This window comes from Nannospalax galili, unplaced genomic scaffold (genome assembly GCF_000622305.1).
Source record: "Nannospalax galili isolate Female #2095 unplaced genomic scaffold, S.galili_v1.0 scaffold612, whole genome shotgun sequence".
Taxonomy (NCBI): Eukaryota; Metazoa; Chordata; class Mammalia; order Rodentia; family Spalacidae; genus Nannospalax; species Nannospalax galili.
Genome location: NW_008333388.1, coordinates 3,123,860 through 3,143,219, shown reverse-complemented (window position 1 = coordinate 3,143,219; position 19,360 = coordinate 3,123,860). Strand labels below are relative to the sequence as shown.

The 19,360-nt window shown below is 41.5% G+C and overlaps 1 protein-coding gene across 2 annotated transcripts in view; it reads left to right on the top strand.

Annotated features, from left to right (window-relative positions):
- The window catches only part of Elp3 (elongator acetyltransferase complex subunit 3), a 78,441-nt gene that overhangs the window by 13,643 nt on the left and 45,438 nt on the right, over positions 1 to 19,360 (top strand). Inside the window, exons 4-7 of one of the 2 annotated variants that reach the window (XM_008828136.3) lie at positions 597 to 667; positions 1,394 to 1,457; positions 3,515 to 3,583; positions 6,687 to 6,841. In XM_008828136.3, coding sequence (XP_008826358.1) covers positions 597 to 667; positions 1,394 to 1,457; positions 3,515 to 3,583; positions 6,687 to 6,841 — 359 coding nt within the window. The remainder of the gene's footprint in view (positions 1 to 596; positions 668 to 1,393; positions 1,458 to 3,514; positions 3,584 to 6,686; positions 6,842 to 19,360) is intronic. The other variant, XM_029561130.1, reaches the window with a different exon arrangement.

Below are 19,360 nucleotides of genomic sequence, written 5' to 3'. Positions count from 1 at the left end.
TTTTGGTGGTTCCCATGCCTTTAGATATCCGTCCATTTCTTCTAGGTTTTCCAATATAGTATTATATAGGTTTTTAGAGTATTCCCTTATAATGTTCTGTATCTTTCTGGTGTCTGTTGTGATGTTTCCCCTTTCATCTCTGATTTTCTTGATTTGGAGGTGCTCTTCTTTCTTTTGGTCAACTGGACTAGTGGTCTGTCAATCTTGTTTATCTTTTCGAAGAACGAGCTCTTGGATTCATTGATTCTTTATATTGTTTTCTTTGTTTCAATTTCATTAATTTCTGCCCCATTGTCAGTCTTCATGAAGAAGACACTCTGGTTTCTCTTCAGATTGTATAAATATTTCAGCTTTTCAATACCTTGAAGACTCTGATGTGCTGCTGCTCTGATTGCATTTCTCCCCTTCCTTCTTAGGGGTAACTAGCTCTTCAGGATTTTTGTTAATGCTTTTCTTTCTTTTTTCTCTTTTGTGTTTTGTTTGTCTGTTGCCCCAGCTAGCCTGCAACTTGCTATGTAGACCAGGCTGGCCTTGATTAAGGATGTGTGCCACCATGCGCAGCCATAATGGCTTTGTAATTCATCTTTCCTTTATAGATTGCTGTTGTGGCTGTGATGTGCAAACCCCACAGATGTCCACACATCAGTTTTACAGGGAACATATGTGTGTAAGTATGATGATTAATAATATTGCATGCATTTTAGTTGACCTGGTAGGTAAATTCCCTAATGTCTTAGTAGTACAGACTAGAAACATTTAAAACTTTGATTAAATAGATTCATGTTTGTTCTCTGAAACAAGCAGCCATTGGAATTTCAGTGCTTTTAAAGTGGAACACACATGTTGCAATGTTAAAAAGATATGTAGGTTATAAACTCAAAACAGTAAACATGGAGTTAACTGGATAAATTTACATTGAAATATGAGCTTCCTGAATTCCAGTGTCAAATTCAAAATGAATTTGGACCAGAAAAGTATCAAAATAAGAAGGTTATTCTTATAAATACATGTTAGATATCTGGAAGAATTAGTGGACACAAAGGCATGACTTCACATAGGAAGATTAAAGGGGGGCAGGAGAAGGGTTCCCAAGTATGGGTCCCAGGAAAGCATGAAGTCAGTCCAAATGGGAAAACTGTTGTTTTGGTGCCTGTTGTTAAACCTGTAAAATAACTAATGTTCTGAAAATGAATGTCATCTTGTTCCTTTGCTCGGTTTTCTTGTTTGCTTATTGGTAAACAGTGATCTATTTGTAGCCACTGCAAGGGTAGACGTTGTTTGAATTGAAAGTGAAGCCTCTTTGCTGGGATTTGGGGGACTGTAGATACCCGAGCTACACAAGTGAGCCAAGCCTCCCTGCCCTGACCCCCCTGCCCTGTCATTGCATCTGCAGGTACTGCCCTGGAGGACCAGATTCAGATTTTGAGTATTCAACCCAGTCTTACACTGGCTATGAGGTAAAGTCCTTTGCAGGTATCTGGGAAGATGTCATATCACATTCCATGCACAGTGTGGCATTACAAGGACTAGCACTGAAAAGTTCGAGTTTGTACTTTCCTCCTGATTATAATAGCTGTTTGTCACATACTTGTTGTGTGTCTACTAGTACCGTATCTTAGTCAACACTGGAGAGATCCTGGCGTGAGCATTTACTACCAACATATCCCAAACACTGTCCTAGTGCTTTACACCTTCAAGCCTTACAGCAGTGTTTAGCCGACAGACAGTGTGATTACCCCAGTCTTATGGTGAGGAAACTGAGGCACAGAGGCTTAAACAGCTGGCAGGGAGAGATAGTCAGTGGCAGCTGCTGTGCCCACTGCACTCCAGGGGTGTTGTTCTTCAGCATGAAGAGCCAGCATTTACATTCTAACAAGAGAAGAAGGTAAAGAGCCAAGCAAGAAATACCAGATCATAGCAAATGCTAGGCAGAGAGGCGAAGCTGAGTGTGGTAAGGACAGATGGGAACCCTGAGCCTTGGTCAGGAGGGACTCTCTAAAGGGTGACTGACTCTTGATGGAAAAAGGAGTGAGTCACAAGAATGTCAAGAAGGCTCATTCCCAGGAGAGAACAGCTCAAAGAAAGGGCCGAGGTAGGAAGGAGGGTGAGGTGCTCTGGTACATAGTGGGAGGGGGAGGGGGCAGTTGGAGAGGAACTGAGGGAGGGGTTGTGAGTCAGAGTAAGGAGTCTTCACTAGGGGTATCTGCAGAAGCCAGTAGGTTTAAAGCAAGGGGCCATTCTGACAGTCGTGTGGAAAGGAACTGGAGTATAGACAGAAGGCCAGGGAGCAGCTTTGGGAGGAATCTGGACATTCAGAAGGGGTCAGATACCAACAAGTCACATGACTTTTTCTTCTTGGATATGGCTTTTATTTATTTATTTTTTTCCTGGTTTCTGTCATTTAATTTTTTACTTAAAAAAAAAATTTTGTTTATTATTTTTATTTTATGTGTCTGCGTGTATTCCCTGCATGTGGGTAAGTGCACCCAGGTCGTGCAATTCCTGCAGAAGACAGAAGAGGCTGTCGGATCCCCTGGAACTGGAATTACAGACAGTTGTTAGCTGTCATGTGGGTGCTGGGATTCGAACCCAGGTCTTCTGCAAGAACAACCAGTGTTTTTAACCGCTGAGCCATCTCTCCAGCCCCAATTTTTTTACTTTTTTTTAAAAAAAATTATTTTTATTTTAATTTTATATGTGTGAGTTTGCCTGCATGTATGTAAGTGCACCTGTACATGCAAACCTGCAGAGGCCAGAAGAGGGCATCAGATCCCCTGGAATTGGAGTTATGGATGGTTGTTAGCTGCCATGTAGGTGCTGGGAACCAAACCTAGGTCCTCTCAAGAGCAGCCAGTGCTCTTAACTACTGAGCCATCTCTCCAGCTCCAATTTTTTACTCTTTAAGATACAAAGTAATGTATCAAAACAGCTCCCTTCCCCATTGATTGGTTGGTTGGTTGGTTGGTTGGTTGGTTGGTTGGTTGGTTGGTTGGTTGATAGATTGAGGTTTCATTGTAACTCAGGCTGGCCTTAACTTTTGGTAGTCTTCCTGCCTCTGCCTCCCAACTACTAGGATTATTGTTGTGAGTCACCATGCCTGACCTTTTATAGCATACCTCAAAGAACCTTGTGTGCCAGTATACCATGTCATTGTTGTCGAGAACTCCACTATGTGATGGTAGCATCAAGACTGTTAAGTCATTACAAGCCGTGTGTAATACCTTGTTTAAAGGCCTTTTGGGTGTCTGTGTGCATCTTTATGATAGGTAGAACACTTTAGATGCCATCACATGTCCACAGAATGTAAATGTGAGCCAAGAAGACAGGTACCCTTGGACATGGGGGTGGGGCTAGCCTGAACCCTGGTGAGACTGAGAAAGGAAGGAGGCTGCAAGGCAGGTTTTGGTATCCCAATGCTGAGAACTCTCGTTTTCACACAGCCTTCACTACCTCAGTGCTCTTCTTTTTTAACTTGATCTGGATGTAACAGAATGTTTTTTTTTTGTTTGCTTAGCCAACTTCCATGCGAGCCATCCGAGCTAGATACGACCCTTATCTACAGACAAGACACCGGATAGAACAGGTAAAATTTTCAAAGTTTTCTTAAAATAGTTTTTATACTTAATAATAATATGTCATTCCTTGATTTGAATCCCTTGTGAAATAAGAACAAAAAGAGTATTTTTCCCCCTTAGTAAGTTTTTTGTGTTTTGTTGTTGTTGTTGTTGTTGTTGTTGTTGTTTTGTCTTTTTGAGACAGGGTCTTCCTGTAGCCCCAGTTGTCCTGGTACTCACTATGTAGGCCAGGCTGGACTTGAACTCATAGATATCCCCCTGCCTGGATTAAAGGCGTGCGCCACCACGCCTGGCTTCTTAGTAAGTTTTAACTTGTCTAAAGGAGACTTTCACAGTGCCTTGCATGGTCAAAACTCATGTACTCTCTAGAGACTGTTTTCTTTAAGGGGTGTGTGTGTATGTGTATGTGTATGTCCGTCCAGCAAAAGGGTTTTGTGTTCTTTGTTCTTCTGGTTTGAAGGAAGTCACTTAGGAACATGTGTAAATTAGGTTTTAGTTTCCATAAGCCTAGGTCAGGAAGCATTGTGCTGGTTTCTCAGTGGGGTAGGGACTGACAACAGAGTGCTTGGGGAACTCTCAAGACTGTCTTGTTCTATGCTGGTGGTGCTGGTGCTGACAGAACTCAGAACTCACCAGTTGTGCCTTAAAGTTAGTGGATTTTATTGCCTAGAAATTATACATTGATGTAGTTGAGTAAAAACAGCGTGTAAATGACCTTGAACATACTGTCTTTGATTATACTTGTCCAACTTTTCAAATGGAAGCGCATTCATTTTTGTTACAGTAATTAACTTATAAATACAAAATTGAAAAATGAAAGGTACGTGAAGCGCAGCAAACAAGCTTCTGGGTTTATGTAACTATTAGCGAATACTACCCAGTTCTGATGATCACTTCACTGTCACCCCAGAACGTGTTTGCTTTGATTCCCTGCAGGAGGAAAGGACTCCACCTGGGAAGCCCACATAGCTTGGAAAAACATGTTCTAAAATGACCTCAGCCATGATATTTAACTCATTTAAAATGTGGAGCTAAGATGGGTATGGTGTTGCATACCTTTAATCCCAGCACTCTGGAGGCAGAGGCACACGAATCTCTGTGAAATAGAAGGTAGCCTGGGCTACATCGCGAGTTCCAGGCCAGCCAGGGTTATAGAGAGTCCTTGTATCAAAAAGCCAAAAATAGATTAATTAATTAAAAATTTTAAAATGTAGAACTATGTTTAGGGTAAATATTTATGCTTACAAAATAGAGGACTGCCGGGTGTTATGTCACAGGCCTTTAATCCCAGCACTTGGGACACAGAGGCAGGCAGATATCTGTGAGTTCAAGGCCAGCCTGGTCTATATAGTGAGTTCCAGGCACTGGGGCTACAGAGAAACAAAAAGACAAAAAACAGAACAAAATAGAGGGCTCTGTGTAGATGTGAGGAAACTAGCCTGGAATAATTTACAGTTCTACTCTAATTGCAAGTGCACTAGACTCATTGGAGAAACTTATGGCTTTGAGCCAATCCCCACCTCTGGAAGTGCTGGTATCTTGTCTGGTTTAGAGGGGGCGGGGGGGGGTCGGTCTTTTTAAGACAGCTGACCTGGAACTCACAAAGATCCCCCTGCCTCTGCCTCCGAGCATGTCTAGCTGTTTAAAGTTTTTGAAAAGCTCTCAGGATGGTTTTGATGTGTATTCTTTATAAACAGTTATGGACAGAGAAGAACTCTTTTAGTGTTGATGTATGGATACATGTACACTTAGATACACATACATCTAATACAAATTGTTACTGGCCATTTTCAGAAACAACTATTTTAAAACAGTTCCATTTTTGTATAGTTAGTGTAGACATTCTTTACATGATCTATATTTTAAAGATTTATTTATGTATACATATGTATGCCTGCGTGAGTTTATGTGCACCACATGCATGCATGTGCCTGTGGAGGTCGGAAGCTGGATCCCCTAGAACTGGAGTTACAGGTAGCTATGAACTGCCTGATGTGGGTGCTGGGAACCAAACGTGGGTCCTTTGGAAGATCAGTAACTTCTCTTAACCACTGAGCCATCTCTCCAGCTCCATCCACACAGTATATCAATTCTAGTTGTTAACATGGTGTTTGACCCTGGCTTCCTCAAGCTTAATATACAGCAAAAAAAAATTAAATATTTGTTTTTCAAAATTAGAATTTTGGCTTATTTTAGTTGACATAGTAGAAGATTTGTGCAATTCTTTCCTGTAGTAGAGGGGACGTAGTATTTAATTTCTTAGTGCTTAGACATCCATTTTGTTTGGTTTTGAAGAAGGGGGTGGGGTTAAGGGCCTGTGTCTAATTTTAAGCTGCTTTTTTTTTTTTTTTTAGTCTTTTTGAGATAGCATCTCCCTGTAGATCCAGCTGGACTGGAACTCACAGACCTGCCTGCCTCTGCCTCCCAAGTGCTAGGATTCAAGTGTACATCACCATGCCCGGCTCTTAAGCTACATTCTTGACTTTTCTTTCTAACCTAGCTTTCTTTCTGTCTACCTTCATAAAGTCCAGGTTATGCTTCATAGTCACAAAGTCTGACATACAATACGAGTGATGAATATTTACTATATTGGATATTACATTATATTGTTCTTATATTTATTATATCGTACATTTCCTATTTTCTGCCTTTCTGTTTTTAAATTCCTACTCTGTTGATATTGAGCTACTGGTTTGGTTTTAAATCTCACTCTCCCTTCTTATTTGAGCAATAAATGTTTTCTTTGAGATTTTTTAAAAAGACTTATTTTTATGTGTATTTGTGTGTGCCTGCGTGAGTTATTCATCATGTGCCTGTGAAGGCCAGAGGGCTTCAGATCTCCTGGAACTAGAGTATGGAGGGTTGTGAGCCCCCTATTGTGGGCACTAGGAACCGAACTCAGGTCCTCAGCGGACCAACAAGTACCATTAACTGCTGAGCCATCTCTTCAGCCATCTTTGAGACTTTTTTTTTTTTAATCTACAGAATTACCAAAACATGCTTCTCATTTTTAAACTATGCTAGTGAGACTACGGAATAAAAATAGAAATTGCCAGTACCCCCGAGTGGCTGCAGTGCCTTTCTAATGCTGATGATGTGTTTTTCTTTCAGTTAAAACAGCTTGGTCACAGCGTGGATAAAGTGGAGTTCATTGTGATGGGTGGAACATTTATGGCCCTACCAGAAGAATACAGAGATTATTTTATCCGAAATTTACATGATGCCCTATCAGGACATACTTCAAACAATATTTACGAAGCTGTCAAGTAAGAAACCCCCTTCACCCACACTCTGAAGTGGTTGTCCCTTTATCTCCTAGCAGTAGCCTGTGAGGTTCCTTTCTGTTCCACATGAATGTTCTGAATTTCTTGTATTCTTTGTTTTTTAGTGGGGAAAAAAATGATTTTTCATTGAACCAGTCCTTTAGGAAGAAGCAAATATGTTCTCCTGGCATAGTGCCTTCTCTGAAAGATTCACTAGCTGTGGTCTGTAGATCTTTTCAGACTTGGGCTGATCCAAACTGTCCAAACTAGGACTAGTTTTAACTGGCCTAGTTGAGTTTTCAGTCCACCCGCCAAGAAACCTGGGTATTTTATTAGTGAGAGAGCAGGAAGAAGGACACGGGCATGCCATGTGGAGTCGGAGGACAACTTTCAGGCATCAGTTCTCTCCCACTCTGGGTTCCGGGGATCAAACTCAGGTCATCAGACTTCACTTGCAAGCACTTTTATCCTCTGAGCCATGTCACCAGCCCAGGACTGGATATTCTTTGTCAGAAACATTTAGCTGATGTAAAATCATTAAAACAATTGATTATTTTAAATTTTGTAATTTACTAGTAACTAATAACTACCAAATAATTTTATTTATGAGTAAGTGGTTTGTCTTAGTCAGTTTTACACTGCTATAGCAGAACACCTGAGCCTGAGTAATTTATAATGCACAGAAAATTACTGTCTCGTAATTCTTGGGATTGGTAAGTCCAGTAGCAGGGTGCAGCATTTGGCAAGGGTGTAACTGCCAAGGAGTTGGAGTTTTATATGAAATGCAGAAGGAAGTAGATTGTTTGAGGGGTAGGAGTGATACATTCTGATTAATAAGGAAGGCCATTTGGGCTAATGGATTAGAGGGTTGCAAGAGTAAACGTAAGAAGCCTAGAGGCTTCCTTGTTGGCCTTGGCTCAGACAAGGGGGTGGTAATGGTGATGGAGAAGAGGCAGGTTGGGGGAAGGAAGGCCAAGAATGACTCCCATCTATGTGGAGGGTAATGCCATATGCTGAGATAGAAAAGCGCAGGGAAGCTCGGGTTTGGGGCTTGAAATGCCTCCAACACGTTCACAAGAGATGTCTGACAGGGTACAGACCCAGGAAATCTCAGCTGGTGGTACACATTAAGGACTGTCAGCTCATGAGTGACATCAAGGGCTGAGATCACCTAGTGTGAGAGTTTCACGTCCCGAAGGTATGATACCCAAGGGAAAAGGCAGTGTGTGTGTTGGTGGTCACAGGCCTGTTAGAGCTGAGGGAGAAAGAAACCAGGAGCCAAGGAGATGTTTACATTTGTGTATGTACAACACACCCGGCATCGTGATAGGTGTTTGATTCACTTAATACAGTAGCCTTTGAGTTCGGCGTTCAGGTCACCTCTGCTTTACATATGAGGAATCTAAGGCACAGCAAGACAAAGCAGTTTGCCCAAGCTTATATAGTCAGAGTGGGAATAGAAACTCCAGGAAACTTTGTTTTCAGAACCTTAACTTTGCCATGATGCTAGTGACTATTGGTGTGGAAACTGCCCTGAGGGGAAGGTTATTGTAGAAAGGGGTGCTGTGGATTGTATGTAGATCATCAGAACTTGAAGATGTTGAAAGGAATGTAGACTTGTCTTTCTGAGGCTCCTAGCACCATCAGGCTTGTCTCTGGCTTCTGTGAAAGGAGAGGAAAAGGTCACAGCCCACTTCAAGGTGGTTGAAATGTGCTGCCTCTAGAGATTTGTGTGCTGATAAGTAGGAGTGGACTTAAGGTTGGCTTTACTGTGGCTAAAACCTAAGTAAATACATGAATGGACTCTGAACGAATATCAGTCTATATCATCAAATATTGGCAGAAATGACCTGGGAGGAGGGGTTACCTCGGAATTGAGGTAGTACCTCCTTGTGCAGGCCCTACTGCTCCTGTTGCTCTCCTTCAGGTTTGTGGAAATGAAAAGTAAAAAGGAGCTTTTTCAACAGTATTGATAAAGGTCAGGGATAGCGTGAGAGGCTGCATAAAACGGATTCAGTTGCTGGTGAATGTGCAGTGAGCAAGTACATCTGTTTGATTGACAAATGAATGTGACACATGAATCTTTGTCCCTGACTTGAGACTTTTAGGAGTGTGACTTTTGGGAGTGTTGACTTGGTAGTTGAATGAGATGGTGTCTATTTTTACTGCTTGTTTAAAACCTTAATGGTTCATAAGTATGAGTCATGCTTAGTAGACCCTGAAGTTTTCACACTTCAGAGGAGCAATGATATAAATCCAACTCACCCCTCTTATGAAAAAGTCAGACTACAACTTAAATAAATTGTGATTTCAGGGAGCAACATTCATTAGTTCAAAGCCCAGGACACTGGAATGGTAGCAGAGCCTGGAGGGTTACTGACTGGAATTGATGCCACTCTGAAAACCCCCAGCAGGGTGAGCTGTCGAGACCATTCACCTGAGGTTGTCCTCTGGCCTCCTTACACATGTACACACTCACCCCACACACATTAAAAACGTAACTGTGGCTGGCAAGATGGCTCAGCTGTGGCACATAGTTTTAATCCTAGCATTCTTTCAGTGAGAGGGGAGGCAGAGATAGGAGAATTTCCTGGAAGCTGGGGGGCAGCTAGCCTAGAGTAGCCAACACAACACAGAAACAGCAGAGAAATAGCCTCAAACTATGGAGCGAACCGAATTCTGAACGTTGTCATCTGACCTCCATGTGAGTCCTGTGGCATGTGCACATCTGAACTCACATGCACACACAAATATTATACACGCACAGAATAATATACTTTTAAAATAAGTAAAATACTTTTTAAAAGATTAAATATAAATTCGAGCATGGTGGTGCACGACTTTAATCTCAGCACTCAGGAGGCAGAGGCAGGGGGATCTCTGTGAGATCCAGGCCAACTGGGGCTACACGGAGATCCTGTCTCAAAAAAAAAAAAAAAAAAAAAAAAAATTTCATTAAATACAAATAAATTTTGTGAAATGTGTGCAGAAGTGTTCTGGTGCCTACTAGCATTTAACCATAACTTATCTGTTTTTTTGATGAAAATGCGATCACGATGTGTTTGTCCAAAAAGCATGTGAGAGAGGAAAGGCTCTCAGTGATGACTGCACAGGGCCAGCACTGCTCTCTTCTTGAATTTACCTCGAGAGGGCAACAAGCGCTTTGCTTTCAGACAAAAAGTGATCTACGACTTGAGTCTTCACTGCAGCCGGTCTCTTAAGAGGTGACGACGTGCAAGCTGGGAGCCACCAAGCCGTCCCGATGCTGCCCGTGGTCTGTGGCCCACACGGCTGCTGTCTCCTCCCCATGGTCTGCAGTATAAAAAATGCAGCTTTGTGGGCTCTTGTTTGCTTTGTCAAGGTACATTTTCAGTACAGGTCCCCGCAGTAAAGCATTTAGGGGAAATTCTGTGTTAGTTGAAGTAGTAGTCTACATTGGGCACGAGACAGAAAATCCTTCTCCAATTTAGCATCATTGTGAATTAAGGAGTGGCCCAGAAAACTGGTTTTGACATGATGTGTTCTCTGTGGGATTTCTGACTGACTGTATGGTTCTCTGTTATCCTGCACAGAGGGTATTTGAAAAGTAGCTGGCTCACCCAGAGCAGCCCAGCGCCACACACAGAGGGTCACTTCACTACTGTCCGTTAGTTATTTCTCCTCCTTACCACACAGTTGTGACTGACATTTGTTTGCCTAGTAAGGTGTTTTACAGAGGTTAATTTTAAACTAGGTTAAAAATTACAAGTAGTGGCAGTTGAGCCATCAGTGCTGAAAGTTAAGTGTTCTTAAGGTCAAGTTTTAATTAGCTCAGCTGTCCCTGCTGGTCTTCCTGTGTCCAGCCTGGTTTGCTTCTACTTAAAGGTTTGTTTCCTTATTATTTGTGTGTGTGTGTGTGTGTGTGTGTGTGTGTGTGTGTGTACCTGAGTGTGTATGTGTACCACATGCATGCAAGGGCCCTCAGAAGTCACTAGAGGGCAGCATCAGATCCCCCTAGTACTGGAGCTATAGGCAGATGTTAGCTGCTGTGTTGGTGCTGGGAGCTGAACCTGAGTCCTCTGCAAGATCAGTAAGCACTCAACCTCTGAGCCATTTCTCCAGACCCTGCTTCTTACTTAAAAGATTACAAGTAGCTGGTTGTGGTGGCGCACACCTTTAATCCCAGCATTTGGGAGGCAGAGGCAGGCAGATCTTCGTGAGTTCAAAGCCAGCCTGGTCTACATAGTAAGTTCCAGGAAAGTTGGGACTACAAGGAAACCCTGTTTCAAAAGATGCCAAAAAAAAAAAAAAAAAAGATTACAATTAGGGTAAAGAAAAGCCACAGCAGGGGGAGCCTGGCTGTTTGTGGCAAGTTTGTAGCAAATCACCTGTGATAGCATTGCCCGCAGGAAGTGAAGGAACACAGCAGGCCGCTCAAGGACAGAGCACAGGGTCTCTGTGAAAGCTCATCGAATCAAGCCTGGTGCTAATCGTTTATACCATCAGCTCAACTGAGCATCTCCAGGTCTCAGGAGACAAACAATTACTGGTGGCTGTTATCCCCTAAAAGAATCATAGCTCTGGAGATGAAAAGGACCATCGGTGGGATCTGAGTCACCCATCCACCAGAATGCGAATGTTGCCAAATAACTCAGAACAACCTTTTAAAAGAGCTTTATTCCTTTTTAATCAGCTCTGCCCAGAAGCACTTTTACATTCAGTGCTCCTCCGCTGTTTTCACAAGATGCAATTTAAAAGGGTAGTTACCCATCAAGAAGCGAGTGAGTCACACTCTCTCCCTTTGGAATTTTTAATTCATTTCCGTCCCTTCTTCCTTTCTCCTCATCAATGGCTTTAAATCCTCCAACTGTGTCCTTATGCGTCTTGGAAAATCTAGCGTGCTGGATAATGCTGGGTACCAGGCACCAAAGAGAATTCCATGTTCTTGCTGAGCTGTGGAGGAAGCAAAGGCAGCCTACTGAGGCCCAAAAGTGACTGAGCCCCTCCTGTCTTGCTGCCTGGGCCTTATGTCCACCAGGCCTTGAACTTTTGTGTTCCTGAGCTTTGACCCGATACTCTTTACCCTTCACTTTACTATACTGACCACTGAACTTCCTTCCTGGCTTCGTGGTTTTCCTGGGGTGACTGGGGTCCTTAGCAGTCCCTGGCCAACCTACGATCCACTCTTGGTTGTCCTAAGAGATAAGCCAGTTGATTTCTTTCAGCATTCTGTTTGAAACTATTGAAAAAGCATCCCAGCAAGCACGGGTACACCTGCCAGCTGGATTCCACAACGTGTGATAGTGCATCCGTCCTTTCCAGTGTCATCCAGCAGTCCTGTTGTACACACTTCAGAGCTAGTCGCATGCTTCTCTAGTTCTCCCCAGGCACTCTGCCATGCGTATTATTAACTAGTGTTCACTGTTTGTTTTTCCCCCTTGAAGCTGATTTGCATACAGTGAAATGCACAAGTTGAAACATACCATTGATTTTGACAGACCTATGCAACAAAAACGCTGTTAAGATTCAGAACATTGCCAGGTGTGTGGTAATCTCAGCAACTGGCAACCAGAAGCAGAGGTAGAAGGATCTCCCAATTTGAGGCCAACCTGAGCTATATAGAAAGACCCTATCTCAGTAAATAAATAGAATATTAATGTCACCAGAGTGACTTGATGCCTCTTCTGGGAAATCCTCACCTGCCCTTCCCAAAGGCAGCAAGTCTCTTTTCCCTCTCATAGATGAATTTTGCTTGTTTGTTGTAGAATCATCTAATCTTTGATGTAAGGCTTCTTTCCCTGAGCATAGCATTTTGAGATCCACCAATGTTGTGTATTTCAGTAGCTGCCAGTTTTTTAGCAACTGGGTACATAGGGGTGGGGCACATGGGACTTTCTTCCGGGTACGTGGACCGCAGTTTGTCCAGTTTTCTGTCAGTGACATGGGACTACTTCTGGCTTTTGGCTGTTACGAATAGAACTTTAGTGAATGTTCTTATACAAGTCTCTGGGTGTGTGCACATATTGCTTTAGGGTGGTAACTAGAACTGCTCAGTTTATTTAGTATTGTATGGAAACTGCCAGCCATTTTCCCAGATGGTTGTTGCATTTGTACTCCACCACTAATGGGCGGGTGTCTGGTTGTTCTGTGTCCTCACCAGCATACGGTGGTGTCAGTCCTTTTCATTTTAGCCATCCTGGTGGGTGTGTAATGGTATTTTATTGTGATTTTAATTTGCATTTTCCCAATGACAATGCCATTGGGCACTTTGGTGTATGCTTGTGCTATTTGAATATATTTCGTTTGTGAAGTGTTGGTTAAGAATGTTTTGCCTGTTTTTTATTGGGTTGTTACATATCCTGGATGCTAGTCCTCTGTCTGTAAGATCTGTAGTTTTGCAAATGTAAGAAGCTAGTATGTGTCTTGACTATTCCATGATATCTTTGTGCAGAATTGATGAAGTCAATTTTTTCTTTATGGCTGTTGCTTTTTGTGTTGTTGCTAATAAACCATCCCAGGTTCCCAAAGATACTCTCCTGTGTTGTCTTCTAGTTATAATATTTGTTTATTTGAGACAGGGTCTCACTCTGGCCCTGGAATGGCCTAGAATTCACTATGTAGACACACTGGCCTCAAACTCCTAGAGATCCACCTGTCTCTGCCCCACAAGTGCCAGGATTAAAGGCGTGCACCACCACACTAGCTTCCAGTTTTCATGTTCAGTTCATGATCCCACTTGAATTAGTTTTTGTATGTACTATGAGGTAGGAGTCAAGGGTTTTTTTTTTCTCCCATATAGAGAGTAAGTTGTTTCAAGATTATTTCTTTAACTCTCCTTTCCTATTTGGATTGTATCATACCCTTTGTTAAAACTGAAAAGACTGTATGTATGGGGCCAGGTAATGCAGTTACATTGGTGTTTTGGTGTCTAAACCAATACATGTTATTTTTATTACCATAGCTTTTTAGTGTGTCTGAAAAATAAGTGATATGAGTCTTCTGACTTTGTAATTGTTTTACAAGATTGCTGTAGATTGTCTTAGTTCTTTGCACTTCTTTGTAAAATTTAGAGTGAATTGGACATCTTATATTTAAAAGTGTGATGGTTAGAATATGTTAAAATTTCAAGACACTTGGGAGACAGTTGACAATTTAGTCAATTATGAAGAGTCTGTCTCCTGATTTGTTTTGTAAGGATATTGTGAGCCTTTAAAAAAATTTTTTAACTCAGGATTTATTTTTATTTCATATGTGTGTCTGGGTGTGTATATGTATATGTGTGCAGGTGCCCACAGAAGTTAGAGAAGCCCACCAGATCCTCTGGAGCCAGAATTACAGACACTTGTGAACCAGGGGTGCAGAAAACTAGCTCAAGGGGCTAGAGAAATGGCTCAGTGGCTAAGAACACTGGCTGTTCTTACAGAAGACCTGGGTTTGATTCCCAGCACCCACATGGTGGTTAACAACTGTCCGTAACTCCAGTTCCAGGGGACCTGATGCCTTTTTTTGTCCTCTGTGGGCACTGTATGACATGGGTGAGCTTGCACACATGCAGGTTTTAACACTCCTACACATAAAATAAAAATAAATAAATAAATAAATAAATAAATTTATTTATTTATTTTTAAAAAGAAAAATAGGTCCAGTTCTGATTAATGGGACATGCTCTTTTCCAAAATATTTTTGTTTGTTGCTTTTGTAGAATTTTATTTTGAAATTTCATTGTGAGGGTTTTTTTTTTTTTTGAGATTAGTGTTATATATGCAGTTGAGTTTTCTTTTACATCAGCTTTATAATAAAACTTTGTTCAATTGACTACTTAGATCCAAAAGTCGTTTTTGTAACTCCATTAGATGTTAGGGTTTCATGATGAACTGTTATGCATGTATAGACAGTGTGTTTTACCTTTGGTCTGTGTCCTCTCTCTCTTGTATCATTGGAGTGGAGAAACTATTGGTACAGGGCTGTGGTGAGGACAGGTCAGTGGATCTTATTTCCAGCCCTACAGGGAAACACTTGAGCATTAAGGACACTGTTGTTTATAGATTTCTATATTAGCCTTATTAGATTAAAGGGGCTTGTCGGGAGATGGGTTTGGTTTGGTTTTTGTGTTGCCCGGGCTGGCCTTGTACTTGTAGCCTTCCTGCCTCCATCTCCCCAGTGCTGGGATGTCAGGTGTGTGACACTCTGTCTGGCTTATTGAGGTTTTATTATGTCAGGTTTTATTATAATCCATCTGATTCTGGTTTTGGCATCTATTTAAATGATTGTATGATTTTCCTCTCTAATTGTGATAAAATGGATGATTTTTCCTTTTTTTTTTTTTTTTTTTTGGTTTTTTTTGGACAGGGTCTCCCTGTAGCCCCAGCTTTCGTGGAACTCACTATGTAGACCAGGCTGGCCTCAAACTCACAGAGATCCTCCTGCTTCTGCCTCCCAAGTGCTGGGATTAAAGGCATGTGCCTACTTTTTTAATGTTAAACTAGCCTTACACTCCTAGAATAAAACCCCATTTGGTCATAATCCATCACGTTTTATGTAAAACACTGGACCCAACTTGCTAATATTTATAAGGGATGTGTCTGTGTTGATGAGGGACAGTGGCCTGTATATAATTTCCTTTTTTCCTTTTAGTAGTGTCCTTGTCAGATTTTGGTATGGGCCATACACAGGCCTGAGACCCAGTTGAGTGTTCCTTCCTGGAAGAGCTCATGTAAGGACACTTATTTCTTCCGTATTTGATACAGCTCAGTGAGACCAAGCCATTCTTCACTGTCCTTAAAGGAAGCTTTGACCTGATTAACTCAATTTCTCTAACAGATACAGAGCTATTTGGATTTTCCATTTCATCATTTTAGTGAATTGTATTCTTCAGGGAACTTGTTTGTTTCATTCAAGTTGTCAGACTCTTTGGTGTTGTTAATGATAGTCCCTGTAGCTCATCAGGTCTGTAGGTTTTGCAATGCTGGTATTGGTCTTTTGTGATTTTTTTTTCTTGAATATGCTCCTTAGAGGTTTATCACTTTTTGTATTCTGAAAACATTAATTGTCTATTGGTTACTTACTGATTTCTGCCTTTGTTTTTACTCCTCTTCTTTCTTTGAGTGTAGTGTTCTTCTAGTGACTTAAATAAGGCGTAGAAGCTTGACCATCACTTCATTTACTTTCTTTTCTAATACAATTATTCAAAGTAATAAGTCTCCATCTCTTTATGTGAAGAACATACATTATGATATGTTATATTGTAATTATTATTCAATACAAAGTGTTTCCTAATACCTTTTCTATTTCTTCTTCACTTCCATGGATTGTGTGGAAATGAAGTATTCGATTTATACATTTCAGAACAATGAGGATTTATTCAAAATTTACTGATTTCTGATTTCGTTTCATTGTGATCAGAGAGCCTATTTGGTGCAATGTGCATGGTTTTTGTTTTGTTTTTTTTTTAATTTATGGAAACTTGTTTTATGACCCCAGGTCTGTGATCTCTCCTGGTGAATATGGCTAAATAAGAGTGTTTGGTAGTATTGTTTGGCTGGTGTGTAGTCAGCTGTCCACTACAGCAAAGATCTGAGTGAGGTAAACAACTTAGAAAGAGGGAAGATTCACAGTGGCTTGCTCACTTGTGAAGGTCTGTAATTTATCACCTAGCAGCAGGGGGCGTGTGGCTGAGCAAAGCTGTCCACCTCATGTAGGGACTTGAAGGAACAGGAAGACAAGAACAGGGTCCCACAGTCCTCCCAGGGTCACTTTTGGGGACCTCCCACTAGTTCCCACAGACTCCAGACAGTACCAAGCTGGGGCCCACGCCTTTAAAAAGCACACGGGCCTTTTGGGAACCTTTGAGATACAAACAGTAGCAAATGGTCCTGGGCTTTCTTTTTTTTTTTTTTTTTTTTTAATTAAAAGAAGCATTTCATTACAACAGCATTAACCTATTCAATAACATTTTTCTGAGCTAGGGTACATCTCTTTCAAAATTGGGTGTACATTTTTAGGTTTACAGAGGAATTATTACGCTTGTACAATCTTTTACTGATTATAAACTCTACAAGACATAAAATTAAATGAGGTTTTAATGTTTAGAAAAGATCTCCACTTCGTTGTTAAAATACAGTTTCATACAGAAAAATTCATTTTAAGGCAACTGACATTGAGACGTTTTCACATGCATTTCTAATCTCTATATATATGACTATTACTGGTCACAGTCACTTACTTTCTGAGTTCCGTGGCATCTGAGTATGAATATAAACTCGTCAGATAAACAGCCTTCTTCTCCCTCTAGAGCCTCCATACTCTGTCATCCCTGCCAATGTCCACTGTGTTGTCAGGACCCCCATCTATTGCCCCCATCTGTCCTTCTGATAAATCTAGTCAGCCAGAGGTCCCTGTTCCAGGAGGATCAGATCAACGGCAATCCATTGTCAGTATCCCTTTGGATAGAATTGGGGTCTGCTGTTCATGTTTCCAGTAGTATGTTGGGTTACTGTCTGGAAGAGCCTTTATCCATCCTGGCCAAGAACTCGACTGAAGGTATCGCCTGTCTGGCTTGTTTTTAAGTCTGTGCTCTTGCCTGGTTTCATCAGTAGTAAGGAGGGATATTACAGCTCTCCAGCCCCGATTCAAGAATCACTATCCTCCTTTTTGTGGTTTTCACGTTTGCTTACTGTGCTCTAAAGATCCTGGATGCCACGCATTATGACTGCTGTGATTGCCTGATATGTGAGCTTTTTATCACTATTAGATTATGTTTCTATCCTTATGCAATGTCCTTGTGCATCCCTGGCACTGAAGCTCTCTTGATTTGGTGTTAGTTCTGCCATTGCAGCCTCTTACTTGATAACTGTTGGCCCTGTATATCTTCCGTTCCTTTACTGCCCACCCTTATATGTGCCTTGCTACAGTTAGTGAGCTCCTTGGAGACAGAACTCTACAGTACTTGGGGGGTGGATAGAATTGCCTATTTTGATATTGTGTGCCTTTTAATTGCAGTGTTTGCTCTTGCTAATATTTGATATAATTAATGATAGGATACATTGATGGTTGGATTTGTATCTACCAGTTTAATTACCCCCTCTAGTTTTCACTAACCAAGAATAATGCTTTCAGTGAAACCATTATTTTACAGCTCTATATAGTTTTCTATATCCCTTGATAGATGATGTCCTCTTAAGAGAAGATCGTAAGGGTCCCTTATATCTTAAGGATTGAGGTACTTGAGTGTGAACGCAGTGAGACTAGCTTTGTGTTAAGCATTGGGAGGCTTAGTTTCCAGACCAGATTGATCTTGAATTTTGACCAGCTCATGCCTCAGCCTCTCAGTGGCCAGGACTGAGGTACACCTGCCACCCCGACTTGGCCAGACTTACTTTTGTTGGGATTTTGCATTATTGCCTGCTTTAAACCACTTATTTGTTCTATGCTTTAGTTTCCCCGTTATCCTAAAAATCAGGTAGGATTAAATTATCTCTGAAATTGTTTCTGTCTCTGACATTTATGATTTGAAGATTCCTGTTGGAATAATTTCTCTCTAAAAGATGTGCTCGTACATTGATTTTTGTTTAGCAGTCACTTTCTGACAGCGGCAGCTTTTTGTGTTCCTATGCATTTAATCCTTACATTTAAGTGTGGATTGATGTCTGGCCTTTTTCTTTTGTTGCCACACACTCGGGAGGCAGAGGCAGACGGATCTCTGTGAGTTTGAGGCCAGCCTGGGCTACACAGTGAGGCCCTGCCTTTAAAAATAAAAGTGCTGTTGTTGATTCTTCAGCAATCTGATCAAGACCATAAAAGGATAAGAGCCTTTGTCAGCTGGAGTGAATCAAACCCAGAATGTCATGGGATGCTTTTATATGTGGCCAGCCTTGTTGAATAGTGGGCCAGGGCACCTGGATGGTTCTCTGAGGTTCAGTGGCACCAGGCCAGTTTTTCCTGGGTAGTACTAATTTAAAAGTTGAAATTCTGTTATTTCAGTTTGTACTGGGCAAGGACTGTTACTTATTTTCAGATCCTATTGACATAGCCAATTCCAAGCAGATATGATCACAGTCTCCAAAAGAGGGTTATTAAATCCTCTGGCACCCAGCTCATTTAGACTTACCTAAAATATCACAAATATCACTGTGAGAAGCAGCCAGTTTTGTTGAGGGGTTTTCCAGGTGTGACAATAGTTTATAAAGGACCTTGTCCTATGACTGTGGCTTCCAGGCATAACAGTAGCAACCCCAGGTGTCACTAACAACCCAAGCAACTCTCTCCAAAGAAGCTGTGAACTCCACTGACTGCTTTGGGGCCTGTCAGTGCTGAGAAGAGTTTATAGATCATGAATAATGGAAATTAATATTTCATTAAATCGAAATGATTTCCTTAGCAATTTGAAGTTGAGGTCCTATGGGAGTGTCTCATGGCCTCTCAGAACCTCATATGCTTGGAAGTGGGTCTAGTTTGAGCATGCCCCACTGTAGTAATGGCAGGAGTTTGAAAGAGCAGACTGGTAGTCATGAGCTGGCTCCTGACACCACAGCTTCCATGAAGAAA